Source organism: Enhydra lutris, unplaced genomic scaffold, assembly GCF_002288905.1.
Source record: "Enhydra lutris kenyoni isolate GAN:26980312 unplaced genomic scaffold, ASM228890v2 scaffoldscaffold26, whole genome shotgun sequence".
NCBI lineage: Eukaryota > Metazoa > Chordata > Mammalia > Carnivora > Mustelidae > Enhydra > Enhydra lutris.
Window position 1 is genome coordinate 6673668 of NW_019154110.1, and position 14433 is coordinate 6688100.

The window sequence follows — 14433 nt, forward strand, 5'->3', positions numbered from 1 at the left end:
CCTTTCAATGCTGGCATCGCCCACCACGCTCTCTCCTCATAGGACACACTAGCTTTGGAAGATCTACTAGCTCCCACGGAGTCAGACTTGATGTACACACTGTCAATTACCATCTTGCCACACTGCTCTCTCTCCTAAGCCACACGCCACATGCCCAGCTACCGTCTAGGCATCCTGAGCATCTCAGATGCAACACGCCCCAAACTGAATGCCTCACTACTCACTGAAGCCCACCTTTCTCCTTTGTTTCCTACATCAGTAAACAGCACAATTCAACCTGCTCATCCAAAATCCGGCTGGTTTTGGTCATCCTAAATCCTTCCCTTTACTCTCCAACCTAGCTCCAGGCAATCACCAACAATCGACATTCACTGATAGGTAAACTCGTAAATAATTTTCTCTCTAAAAAGTCTTAAAATCAGCTCCACTTTGTCTCCACCATGATGAAGCCCACTGCCTTCTTCATTTCCTGCTGGAGTAGTGCTACAGCTTCTCAATTGGCCTCTTTGACCTCCAGTCTTAGGACCTCTAATACGATCTCCAAACTACAGGCAGCATCATTTTTTTAAAAAATGCAAATCCGATTGTGTAACTCTGCCACCTAAAATATTTCAATAGACCCCTGATAGGCCATTCACTTCACTCGTGATGCCACTTCTGCTTCCAATTGTGCTATTGCCTCCGTTTCTTCCTTTGTCGCTTAATGAACTCCTCCCACAGAAAGCTATCCGCTCTCCCACAATTAAGCGCTTTCCCTTCCGTGCTCCTTTAGGTCTTAGATCTCTCTCAGCACGTATGCCTCTCACTGTGCTGTGAGCCCCAAAAGGCAGAACCGTTACCTTTTTATTTAATGTACTTGATAAAGATCTGTGTGAAGGGAGGAAAGTGGACATGAAGACAGGAAGATATAGCAAGGCAAGATCTGGGCGTGCTTTAACCACAGTAATTGGCTGCAGATAGGCATATAACCACTACGATTTCAGGAGTAAACACCAATTACAATTTTTAACCTTCTAAAACTAACAAAGGAATTAAATTCTGTGAACACTCTGAAAAATATATGAACAGACTCAAAAGGACCTTAAAGTCACAGTGTTAGCAGTGAATAAGACACTACCAAAACACCATTTGAGAAAAACCATTATCCCTTGTCTTATAACTGATTATAATTAACATTTTAACTACATTCACCCTGGGAGACCTCACTATGTATCTGGCATCCTATATTACAAACAATTCTGAGGTAGGAACATGCTAAGCACCGCACAGATGGCAACAAGCCTGCTGGCACCCTGAGAAATTAGCAAAGAGCCAAACTGAATGCTCCCCACTTGATAGGCTCCCTGGACTCCCACCTTCTTGGACTAAGTCCTCTGCAGTATTAACTCCGTGCTCTATGAGCTTCTGGCAGTCATCTAGAGGTTTAATGGTTTCCTGTTCAATCGTGTCCACCTCTTGCAAAAGGGTCACCAATCGCTCATCCAGGAGCTTCCCAAGGGTTCCCTTTAAATCATTAAAATGCTGTTTGAGGACATCTCTGGTCTGTGATGCACTCTCTTTGATCTGAAAAGAAAGAACACAAAAATTCAGAATTGGAATCTCTAGAAAAGGCTAATCCCCAGGTATCACCCCTAATCCCAAGGCACTACACAACGATCACCTTCCATTTGTTGACAAATCAAATGTGATTCATTTGTACAAACTTGGAGAAATGCACAGTACTGGCCTTCATGTAAGACAGAATAGGCTCAAACCGTGGTTCTATCATTCACAAACTACATCCGTCTGGTCATGTTAATTAAGCACACCACACCTCAATTTCCTTATTTGTTAAATGAATATAATGCTTACTTCATGGGGTTGCTGTTAACAGGATTAAATAATCTATGTATTATGCTTTGTAAAATTACTGGCACATTGTTGTTCCCAATTTAAAAAAATATTAGAAAGTATCATTATCACACAAAGTAGTTCTTGGCAATCGTATGTTTCAGTACAAAACAATATTTAAGTAGGAGGGAGTTAAAATTCATTTTGCTGAAAAGTAGTAAATAAATGGTAAATCAGAAAGCCATACTATAGGGGCATCTGCGGGGCTCAGTCAGTTGAGCATCTGATTCTTGGTTCAGCTCAGGTCATGATCTCAGGGTCGTGGGACAGAGCCCTGTGTCAGACTCACACTCAGCATGGAGTCTGTTTGAGAGTCTGTCTCTCCTTCTCCTTCTCCCTCCACTCCTCCACATCTCTAAAATAAATAAAACTAAATAATAAATAAAAGAAAGCCATAATTTAAAAAAAAAATCACCTAAGGGATAAAATGCTCTCATTATACTAAGAGAAAGCTAAGAATTTATTTAAAATTCAAAGGGGCTCATAGAAGGCAGAAAATCTTCATGAAAACACACCTCTGGGACAATAATTTAATCTTTTCTGAGTCATTTTCCTCTTTGCAAATCTCAATGAAAGGTTTACAGACCCTCTCTTTCCAGTAAACGAATACTCCATACCCTAAAGAAATTAATTCAATTTCAGAACTTACAAATTCCCTCAAATCTCAACCATGGCTGGCCGGCAACAGTAATTCTGAAACTCGGTTTGCAGAAGAATCATGTAGGCTGCCAGATACAATTTAGAGTGCAGGGCTCCATCCCAGACCTACTGATCCAGAACCTTTGAAGAGGGCTGGAGGGTATGGACGGAGTTCTTGTCCACAAGCACCCCTGTGATTCGGCAGCTCACACTTTGAGAAACATTGCCCTCTGGTCCACAGAGCTCAGATTAAGAGCTGCTGCTCTGGGAGATAGGACAGGGAAATCTTTACAGCTCACACATATTTTGAAAACAAACCAGTTGTCTACACAGATACAACACTTTTTTTTTTTTTTCCTAAGATACAGACAACACACAAGTCACTCACTTAACAGGAAAATTCTAAAAACCAAAATAGTTCTGAATCAAAGCAAACACACATTTTACTTTGGTGATATTACCATATTAATATCATAATGACATTATTACATTTATTACTCTAACCCTTTGGCTAACTTTATCTTTCCAAGAGCGTTTGAAGTCCAAGAAAATCCACAAAGTACAGGATTTCAACAGTTAATAGAGAAATTTTAGAAAGTTTTCCATTTATTCTCTAACACTAAATTTAAAAAGCAGAATACAGGGGCGCCTGGGTGGCTCAGGCAGCTAAGCATCCGCCTTCAGCTCAGGTCATGATCCCAGAGTCCTTGATCGAGCCGCATCAGGCTCCCCGCTCCCCGCTCCGTGGGGAGCCTGCTTCTTTCTTTACCCTTGCATGCCAGTCTGCCTACTTGTACTCTCGCTCTCTGTCAAGTTAAAAAAACAAAAACAAAACCACCACACCACCAACAAAAACTTTAAAAATAAAAATTAAAAAGCAGAATACAAAACTGTTTTCCAGAAACGTTCACAACCATGTAAAAACAAAGGTGTCAATGCTCAGGGAGTACAAAAACAAAATACAAGGGGGAAAAAAAAGATGAGTTTGATTGGCTGAAGTGGATAATGGAAATAATTTTTTCTCCTTTTGACAGTAATGTAACTTACAATAGTGTATGTGCAGTAAATGGTGGAATTCGTTAAATCACAAAGAAAAAGAGAGACCCTACTATAAGTTTGTTAAGTAGTCTCTGTACACTTACAAGGGAGCTTCCATGAAATAAACCAAAGCCAAAATTTAAAAAGAAAGGGAGTGGGCCGTACTCAAAATGTTCCAGTTCATTACTCATCTGTGGGATCCTGGGTCCTTAAGACTCACACCCTAACATACATAGCACCTGGGAAACAAATGTTGTTGAGTAAAAATGAAGTTAACTGTGTACATGTATACGGCCTTTTAAATTTTTTTTTAAAGATTTTATTTATTTATTTGATAGAGAGTGAGAGAGAGCAGGAAAGGGGAGAAGGTCAGAGGGAGAAGCAGACTCCCTGCAGAGTTGGGAGCCCGATGCAGCACTAGATCCCAGGACTCCGGGATCATGACCTGAGCTGAAGGCAGTCGCTCAACCAACTGAGCCACCCAGGCGCCCATATAGGACCTTTTTTAAAGAACCAGGGAGAGCACGTCTCATGATTTTGATACATCGCCTGGAATACTGTTAGAAATACAGACCGTTAGGCCCCACCCAGAACTACTGAATCAGAACGGACATTTTAAACAAGATCCCCAGGTGAATCATGACAGACCTTATAGATACCAAAATAAACGAAGACATGTTGAAGCACTGTAATACAGGTCACACCCCCACAACCAAGAGGAAATTCTGCAGTTGAGAAGCATACAATGAGGTCCTGTCTCACTCTTTAACGGATACGGCACACGCAGGAAGTGCATTGGTTAGGTAAAGTCAATTTCCTCTTTAGAAAGAATTCAAAAGCTTCAACAGTTTCAGTGCACAACTATGTTTTGTTTTTGTTTCAGAACCGCAGAGGAAAGAAGAGAGGAAGTACAGGAACATAAAGCAGTGAGAAGACTGGGCAGGGGAGACTCCATTTCCAAACGCACCTCCTATACTTATATTATAAACATAGTCCCTTTCGTTTATAGAACACCAACCACCCGTTTCATTTGCTTGGCTTGAAGGAACTAAACCATGTGGACTTCTCTGCTCAGTAATTCTTCTTATCCGATGTGGTACCATGGTCCATGTGTATCCTGCCTGCTCATTAACTTCACAAGGACTCTGAGAGGTGGGTCTCTACTGTCTATACTGAAGAGGGTGAAGCTTGAAGAAGTCAAATAACTTTCCCAAGGCTTCACAGTGCCAGAAAAAGTCTGACTCCAAGGACCATGGTCTTCCCACTTTTCCCATTTTCAGAAGTTCCCAGGCAAACCTATAAATGATGTACGGACTGCAAACACTTCCTGCTGTAACTTGTATTTTTTATCCTTGCATATCAAGAATCATAGGGTAGATAACCACACAGCCCCAAATGCTACCTAGCCTTTCTAGGGCAAAACAACTGCGATGTTAGTAACAAAGCAGATTTAAGTAGAACAAATGATACACAACTCAAGCTCTTAAAAAGGAAACTGTCATATACACTGTTTATGCTGATTAATAATATTCAAACCAATTTTTCACTAAAGCCTCTACTGTAATAGACCATTAAAACTCACTTCTTGGGGCACCTAGGTGGCACAGTTGGTTGGGCATCCAACTCTTATTTAAGCTGAGGTCATGATCTCAGGTTGTGGGATCAAGTCCTGCATCAGGATCCAAACTTTGTGCAGTTTGCTAGGGACTCTCTCTCTCCCCCTCCCTCTACCCCTCTTCCTGAGCGCGCACACACACTCTCTAATAAATAAATCTTTAAAAAAACACAAAAACTTACCTTTACTGCAGTTTAATCCCTAAGCAACTGTATTTTTAAAGTTTTAACAGGAGGATGAGTTCACACAATGCCAAAAAGTCATCAAGTTTACACATCGATACTAAGGTTTGCAAAAGCCTAGTAAATATATACTTCACAGCCCTCCAAGACAACAGTGACTGACACATTTTCCTCCAGTTTAGCTACTAAAAAGCTCATAAAACCTATGTAGAATTTGACTTAAAACATCTGTGGTCTTCAGTAGCAATATAAAATTGCTACATCAATATAATACAATAATAATAACAGCATATGTTAGAAAAAAGTACCAGAATCTCCCCTATCTCCTCTAAAACACGCATTTTTTTTTAAAGATTTTATTTATTTATTTGACAGAGAGAGCTCACAAGTAGGCAAAGAAGCAGGTGGTGGGAGGGGGGAAGCAGGCTCCCCACTGAGCAGAGAGCCCGACGCGGGGGCCCAATCCCAGGATCCTGGGATCATGACCTGAGCCGAAGGCAGGGGCTTTAACCCACTGAGCCACCCAGGTGCCCCTAAAACATGCATTTTTATAACTTTATAGAAGAAAATAATTTTTATTTTATTTTTTTTTTAAGATTTTATTTATTTATTTGACAGACAGAGATCACAAGTAGGCAAAGAGGCAGGCAGAGAGAGAGAGGAGGAAGCAGGCTCCCTGCGGAGCAGAGAGCCCGATGTGGGGCTCGATCCCCAGCACACTGGGATCATGACCCGAGCCGAAGGCAGAGGCTTCAACCCACTGAGCCACCCAGGCGCCCCAAGAAAATAATTTTTAACCTCCAAGTTTAAGAATCTATGTTGCCAACTAGTAATAAGAAACTAAAATGATTTTATTTTTAAGATTTCATTTTTTAAGTAATCCCTACACCCAAAGTGGGGCTCAAATTCACAATCCTGACATCAAGAGTCACACGTTCCACCCACTGAGCCAGCCAGGCACCCCAGAACTATTTAAAATTAGACACTGGCTTTAAACACTTAGCTAATAAGAACATAATGATCAAAAATAAAAGACAAAGTAAATATATTAAATAGTCAACTGAAATTGAAAAAGCTAACCAAAATGTTTCTTCTTGGTTCATGTGAAACGTAGTGCATCAGCTCTTCGTCTTCACACTGACACCAAGACCTTAGTCACTAAAAATAACGATGACGATGACGATGGTGCAGCAACAGTAACACGGCAACAGCTGTCATCTACTGGACACCTGCTGTGTGACAGTCCCTTACACACATGGTCTCACTTAAATGCTACCACAACCCTATGAAGAAAGCATCTATAAATAACTAACATAGTGGAGTCAGAGACATAAACATGCTCACATCAGAAAGCTAGAACAGTGATAGAGAATTTGAATTGTATGACCCACTTAGGGACTTGTAAGTGCTGCCACATGTCCTTCTTGCCTTTCTTACAGTTAGGCTTTCTTTTCTTAACGCCTATTTGAAAACATTCAGAAAGAAAATCTTTATTATAGGATTTGGCAGTCTGTTACGTGAGTGGCCCCCAGTGAACCACGAACCACATGTCCTGATACTGTATCGCAGTGCAGTCCTCCCCCCAGGAGCACAACGGGGCCGTGACGAGCACTTGCAGGCCTATGTGCATAGCCACAGAGTGGGACAGAGGCTGTGCCAGCTCCAGGTCTAGCAGCCTAGCAACTGCCACTCGTGCACTTTTGAGGGTCCTGACCCACCATGTAAGATGTCTGGCTACCCTTCTGGAGAGTGGAAGGGGGAGATGAGAGGGAAGGGTGGGAGGAAGGGAGGAAGGCTGGCATCCAGGCCCAGCCATGCCAGCATTCCAAGGGAGTCCTGCAGCCACTGAGGCTCCAAACAGGTAGGTGAATGTCCTTTCTTGAACATTCCAGCCTTAGCTGCAATTTGACTGCAATTACTTGGGTGTAGCCAGCAAAATCAGAACCGCCCAACCAAGCTCCAGTCACTCCCCAGAATAGTAAGCAAGATGGCTTTTTAAGGCGTTACGCTTTGATATAGTTTATTATGTAGCAACAAATAACCAAACCATACGAGAAAACAAAAGTTTAATTCTTGATTATCTGCATTAAGAATAGAGTGCATATGATCAAGACCACGAACAATCTAAAAAGAATGTTGGCAAAATTACACCCATGACATTCATAAAGGCACTTATTCAATATTTATTGAAGTCTAGTATGTGCCAGGAGCCGGGATTATAAAGATGAATAAAGCATGGCCCTGACCTCAAAAAAACTGTCATTCTGGTAAAGGAGCTAGTTGCCTGCACACATAACTACGATAAAAAGTACTAAGTTCCTTTTTTTTTTTTTTTTTAAGATTTTATTCATTCATTTGACAGAGAGAGATCACAAGTAGGCAGAGAGAGGCAGGCAGAGAGAGAAAGGGAGGCAGGCTCCCTTCCGAGCAGAGAGCCTGAAGCAGGGCTCAATCCTAGGACCCTGGGGTCATGACCTGAGCCTGAAGGCAGAGGCTTACATCCACTGAGCCACCCAGGTGCTCCCCCACCCCTTTTTTTTTTTTTTAAGATTTTATTTATTCATTTGACAGAGACTGACAGCAAAAGGGAACAAAAGCAGGGGGAGTGGGAGAGGGAGAAGCAGGATTCCTGCTGAGCAGAGAGCCTGATATGGGGATCGATCCCAGGACCCCGGGATCATGACCTGAGCTGAAGGCAGACGCTTAACCAACTGAGCCACTCAGGCACCCCCTCCATCAAAAATTTTTAAAGATTTTATTTAGTTTTGAGAGACAGAGGAGGAAGAGCAAGGCGGAGGGAGAGAATCTCTACCAGACTCTGTGCTAAGCCCAAAGCCTGACTCGGGGCTCAATCTCACAGTCCTGAGATCGTGACGTGAGCCAAAACCAAGAGTTGGAGGCTTAACTGACTGAGCCACCCAGGCGCCCCTTTCTCTATAAAAATCATACCTATACTACAGTTACATTGAAAAAAATATCTACACAGAGAAAACCTGGGCACCTCTGTGACAAACAGTTTATCATTAACATCACTGATTTTAACATTATTGATTCAGAATACAGGTTTTAATTCTCATCTATATCCTATGTTTCAAGTGAGTTTTGGACTCAATAAGCAGCTTTCAGAGTGCCATGTTTAAAGACATTTGTGAAAAGACTTATTTGAGAAAAGAGGACTGAAAAGCCAATATAAACATGTGGTCTTCTGAACACAAATATGTGTGTGCAGCTTTTCCCCCCACTCTTGGCTGTTGACTATTTAGTTTTGCTTCTAGAGCATTGCTTCTAGTATTTTGGCCACCTAAGTCAATACATCTCAGCTTACCACCAACAAATGCTTCCCAAGTTGCTAAATGCTCCATATAATACTAACCAAAAGAAAAAAGATGGATATGAAGTTGCATATAAGTAGTCCCTTAATTTTGCAAAATAATAGGTCTAGAAGGACACAGCAAAATGTTAACAGTGGTTGTCAGTTAGTAGTAGAATTATAGGTTATTTTAAAATTATTTCATCTGTTCTTGGTTTCCCCAGTTCTAGATTTAACCTTTCCTTAGGACAATTTGGTAAGTACTACTACAGTAACATCATTTTCAGACAGATTTTTGGGCTGTTTTGAAAATGGGTAACAAAAGGGGAAGTGGGAGATAAAAGAAGCAATAATAGCGTTCTTTTCTTTGCTGAGCTACCAAGGCTTCCTGCCCTGGTTTTCTGAAATAACATTTCTCCCCCCACTGACTTCTAGGTCTGTCCCAGTCTTTAACTAAAAGGCTATGAGTTTTCAAACCCCGTGGGAGTAACTACCTAGAGAAGACACGGTATTGTATATTAAGAGTATCAAGACTGCTCGTTCAATCTTCAAAAAATTATATGAAATCAACTATTAAAAAATTGAAAACAAAACACTATAAAGACAAATGGTCATATTACAGATATTAGGACATGATAGGACAAGCACTAGCTTATTGTCAATTACTCACTTGTGTATCACTGCATAATTATCTAACAAACCTATGATATTTCAAATGACATTTTGTTTTGTTTAAAGGAGGCTCTGTGGGCGCCTGGGTGGCTCAGTCGTTAAGCATCTGCCTTAGGTCATGATCCCAGAGTCCTGGGATCCAGCCCCGCACTGGGCTCCCTACTCAGCAGGAAGCCTGCTTCTTCCTCTCCCACTCCCCCTGCTCGTGTTCCCTCTCTTGCTGTCTCTCTCGTCAAATAAAAAAATAAAATCTTTAGGGAAAAAAAGCAAAAAAAAAAAGGAGGCTCTATGTCTAACGCAGGGCTTAAACTCATGACCCCAACATCAAGATCATATGCTCTACCAACTGAGCCAGCCAGGTTTTAATCTTGAGGATAAATAACACACAGTTTGATTAAACTATAGAAATCAGCGCAGAGCTGATAAATTGGTAATGGTATACTCTAAGGCAGTGTGCCTCGATTTTTAATGTGCATTTGTATCACACCTGACAATCTTGTTCAAGCAGACTGTGATTTAGTTAGGTCTGGTCTGATTCTTGCATTCTTCGCAAGCTCTCAGGTCATGGACCACACCTGTGGTAGCAAGGATCAAAAGGACACCACTGGCTGGAGCTAGGTAGGCTCCTCAGCATATCTTAATTAGGTAACAGGATCTGGCCCTTTACTCTGAAGAGAAGAGACTTGCTTGCTTTCATCAAGGCCCTGAGAGATACTGAATCACACTAAAAGGCACATGAAGGCTGACACGTTCATTTTCTAGCAAGAACTGTAACTGTATACAGACGAGAACAGTAGTATCTCTCACTATAGGCACCTGCATGCCTCAAACTAATCCCCCTTTGATAATGTACAAAGAAGGAGTTTCTGGACCTGCAAAGCTTAAGGATTAGGCCCCAGACAATGGCAATATCGTCCAGGTAGTATCACTCTGTGAGGCCCATCTGACTGGCCCCTGACATCACCATGTGACATCTTGATCAGCTATCACTTACAATGAGTGGGAAAGCCAACCCTGTACAAATAAACAAGGAACAAAAACACAACGGAAGTGAAATCTAAAAATGAAGACACAAGAATTTAGGTTTTTCCTTTTTGTCTTTAGGAGTAATAGTGCCAACACCCATGAACAAAGGGAAAAGTAAATCTGCGAGAACACTAGTCTATTTCCCTCACCATGGTATTTCTAAGAGCTAGAAGTATCTCTGACCCATCCAGTAAATATTTACTGGGTGAATGAACAAATGAATTTAGAGAGAGTGGGTGTTAATTTCTTCGTTATTTACATCTTAGTACCAAGGATTCCAGGGAACTATAGAGAACTATTCTTAATGATTTCAACATCATTTAGGCCAGGTTGGCTGTAAACATTATCTGGTTTCCTGAAGACAACAAGAACATCTCTCTGGCCTTCAACTTATTTAAACAGTAAGAGTTACAGACTACCAGTACATTCCTACACAGCACTTCCTTTTCTGTAAAGACAGAGGGTAGGGCCTAAACTTAACCACAAGAAGAGAAACTGCCACATGCTGGCAGTTCTTTTTGACAGAATAACAACGTATGTTTGCTCTTCTCCCTTCTCGATTTTCATAGACATGGCTTCTTAACATGAGACAAATTTCATCAGAGATTTTTAAAGCGTAAGAAACAAAGGCAAAGACAAAAAGGATCCCAAGGGCTTGAGAGAGTTAAACAGAGTTACCATATAACGCTCCGATTCCTAAGTATATACTGAAAGAACTGACAACATATCCACATAAAAAACTTGTAAATGAATGTTCACAGCAACATTATTCATAATAGCCAAAAAGTGAAAGTAATCCAAGTGTCTACCAGTTGATTCATGTATAAATAAAATGCGGTATATCCATGCAACAAATATTATTCAGCCATAAAACGGACTGAAGTACTGACACATTCAAGGATGAACCTTGAAAACATGCTAAGTCAGAGAAGCCAGTCACAAGGGGCCACAGGTTGTATGGTTCTATTCATACATAATGTTCAGAACAGGCAAATCCAAATAGAGAAAGGAGTTTAATGGTTGTCAGTATGGGATTTCTTTCTGGGGTGATGAAAATGTTCTGGAATTAGGTAGTAGTGACGGTCGCACAACTTTGTCAATATACTAAAAAATGCTGAATTGCATATCTTAAGGCATGAATTTTATGGTATGTAAATTATATATCAATTTCAAAAAAAAATCATACACCAAAAGGAAATAAAATCAGCAATAAAAAATATACACAAAGGGGAGCATCTCTCCTCTCTGCTCATCCTTCCCCCATGCAAAATCTTTCACTAAAAAGCCAAATTTTAGGTAGTTATTCTGAAAATGACTGAAACCCTAAAAATAGCCTAACCACCAAACAAAAGCAGCTGCTTATTTTGATAACATTCTTGTAACACAGACCTTCCTTAGAATCCAAGCTGACAGAGGACTTATTCTACAAACCCAAATATACACAGTCCACTAGAATTAGCTTTGAGGAGAGACACCTTGTACCTGGCATAAAACACAATTCAGTTCACAAAAGAGAACTACACTATTAGTCTAGTCAGAGGGCAATGTCATCAGGGACCTGTGATGGATGGTCTCTTAGTGTTTTCGGCCTCCAGCCTGAGACAGTGGGCCTCAAATGCAAAACAAAAACCCATTCTGAACTACACTAACTTATAGGAAAGTATGTCCTGTATTTACATTATTGGATATAAAATTTAAAAGAATACAGGCCTGGAAACTGAATTCTAAGCCATTTAGAATGTGATCATTCTAAATGTGTTCAGTGAATCCAAAATTACAGAAGAAATTAACAAGTACTACTCTCAGGTGCTAAGCTCATTCATTTAGTGACAACTTTATTGTTTCTTAGTTGCAGACACAGTTAAGTAAACATCCTGCTCATTTAGAAAATACCTTAACTGGCTGAAACATTAGTCATATAATAAGAGATACTTTAATCTCTTTTGAAACAATGTCCTAGATTTAGAACCTCTATTTCAAAACAGCAGAAGGAATAAGGCAGAGGTTTTCAAATGGAAGTCAAGATGAATACACTGGAAGGCTATGAAAAGCATTCACCAAACTGCATAACCATATCTACGTTTTGCTCCCAGTTTTGATACTTGACTACAAATAATGCCCAGCCTACAGGAGCTCTACAAGGTTTTCAAAATATAGAAAACCTAGAGCATGCCAAGAATTCTTAATGATGAGGATCTCCAAAGGTACTGTTTTCACAGCACTATTCTACCAGCTGTACATTTCCAGAATAAGTGCAGTATGGGAGTTACTAGAATGACAACATAGATTACTATCAAGTGTGGGTGCCTGGCTGGCTCAGTTGGAAGAGCATGCAACTCTTGATCTCCAGGTCATGAATTCCAGCCCTACTGGGTGTAGAGATTACATAAAAATAAAATCTTAAAAAAAAAAAAAAAAAAACCCACAGGATTAATATTAAGTGTGATACAGAAAAATCCCACTCACTCAAATGATTCTACTCAGATGGAACCCAACTCACTGGAAAAACATCTATGAAGATCCTGTGTTAATAGTTCTTTGAGGATTATCTGTGCTATTACACATTGGCAGTGGGTTGTATCTTTTTTCTGTATATGTTCCAGGGTGTTCCTATGTCTTTGATAACCATGTCCCCACAGAAGAGATAATGCTGTCACTTGAAAGCATATTTAGCTTTTCCTTTCAGCACTCCTTTCTTTAAATCTTTTTCCATTTCCTTACACTTTTGTACTCCAACCCTCAAGTACTTCAGTTTTCCTTCTTTTGCCCTTCCAACACGGCTCCACCTAAAAAATTCTAAACCATCTAGAATAGGGTTATGCTAAATTTTTTTTAATACACTCAAGGTTACATATTAAGTACTACTCTCAGACATTCATCCCATTCATTTAGTGTTAACTCTACTGCTTCTCAATTAGCTCTCTCTTTAGTCCTCCCCTTCTATATATCCCATTCAGGCTCTCTAAAATCAGTCTTCATCCCCAAGACAGGTTTGCCCAAAGAATGTCCACCTCCCCCAACTCTCCCCAGTCCTCTGTGCCCTCTGTGCCGACGCCTCGGTTTTTGCTCTGCTCCCTCGCTCCCCACAACCTCCGCCCCATCCCCACGACCGCCTCATACAGTTTAGGGAACGCCCATCACTCTCTCCCTCGATCCCCCAAACTTGTCCCTTCCCCTTAAGACCCCTCCACAGCCCCCCCAACTCGCACCCACCTCCCCAGTTCCGCCCTGCTCCCGCCCTTTGGAGCCCTCCTATTCCTCCACCCACCCACCCGACCCGCACCCCGCGCCCTCCCCGGGGCCCTCAGCACCCCTCCGGGCGAGGCCCTCCGACCTGCCTCCGCGCCTCCCGCAACCCCTGCAGCCTCTGGCCCAGCTCCCGCCGGTAGCTCTGCGCCGCCTCCACGTTCTCCCGGGCCTCCTGCAGCAGCAGCTCGGGCTCCAGCTCCATCGCCCCCTCGTCCGGCCGCACGGCCGGCGGCTGCGGGCGCGGTTCCCCCACAGTCCCCGGCGCCGACAAGCGGCCCGGCTTTACCACGCGCAGGCGGAAGCACCGCCCCGCCCCGCCCCACGGCCGCCTTGATTGACAGCCGCGCCGGCTCCTCGCACTACCAGCCTCCGGGTCCCAGCGCCTCCCACCCCCTGACCACGCGGCTGCAGCCGGGTTCCCGCTCAGCGCCCGATCACAGTGCTTCCTCCAGAGACGCGTGGGGTCAGCGAAAGATTAGTAAACTACACCTCGCGGAGTGCTTGTCCCATCTTTTCGCATTTGGGCCTCACAACCAGCCCCCCTTGCGTCTCCATTTCACGGAGGAGGAAACGGGCAGAGAGGGGAATCAACTTTGTCAAGCCGTCGGTATTTCCACCCAGACGGCTCTTAAATGGTCATTATCCCACCTCCCGGACAAAGGAACGTCCCCGCAGCTGCAGGCGTTTTAGAAGGTTACTGTGACCCAGGCACGGTGCTCAGAGGGTCAGATGAGAGCACACCACCCAGAAGCTCGCAGTCTAATGAGCCAGGAGCATGACCAGCGGTAGGTACAGCAATGCGGGCAGAAGTC

The 14433-nt window shown here is 42.4% G+C and overlaps 1 protein-coding gene across 1 annotated transcript in view; it reads right to left on the bottom strand.

Moving 5' to 3' along the window:
- The window catches only part of LOC111151220 (cytokine receptor like factor 3), a 38292-nt gene extending 24417 nt beyond the window's left edge, over positions 1–13875 (bottom strand). Inside the window, exons 1-2 of the mRNA XM_022509016.1 lie at positions 13707–13875; positions 1356–1563 (exon numbers count right to left, since the gene is read on the bottom strand). Coding sequence (XP_022364724.1) covers positions 1356–1563; positions 13707–13823 — 325 coding nt within the window. The 5' untranslated portion in view covers positions 13824–13875. The remainder of the gene's footprint in view (positions 1–1355; positions 1564–13706) is intronic.
- Between the last annotated feature and the right edge of the window lie 558 nt (positions 13876–14433).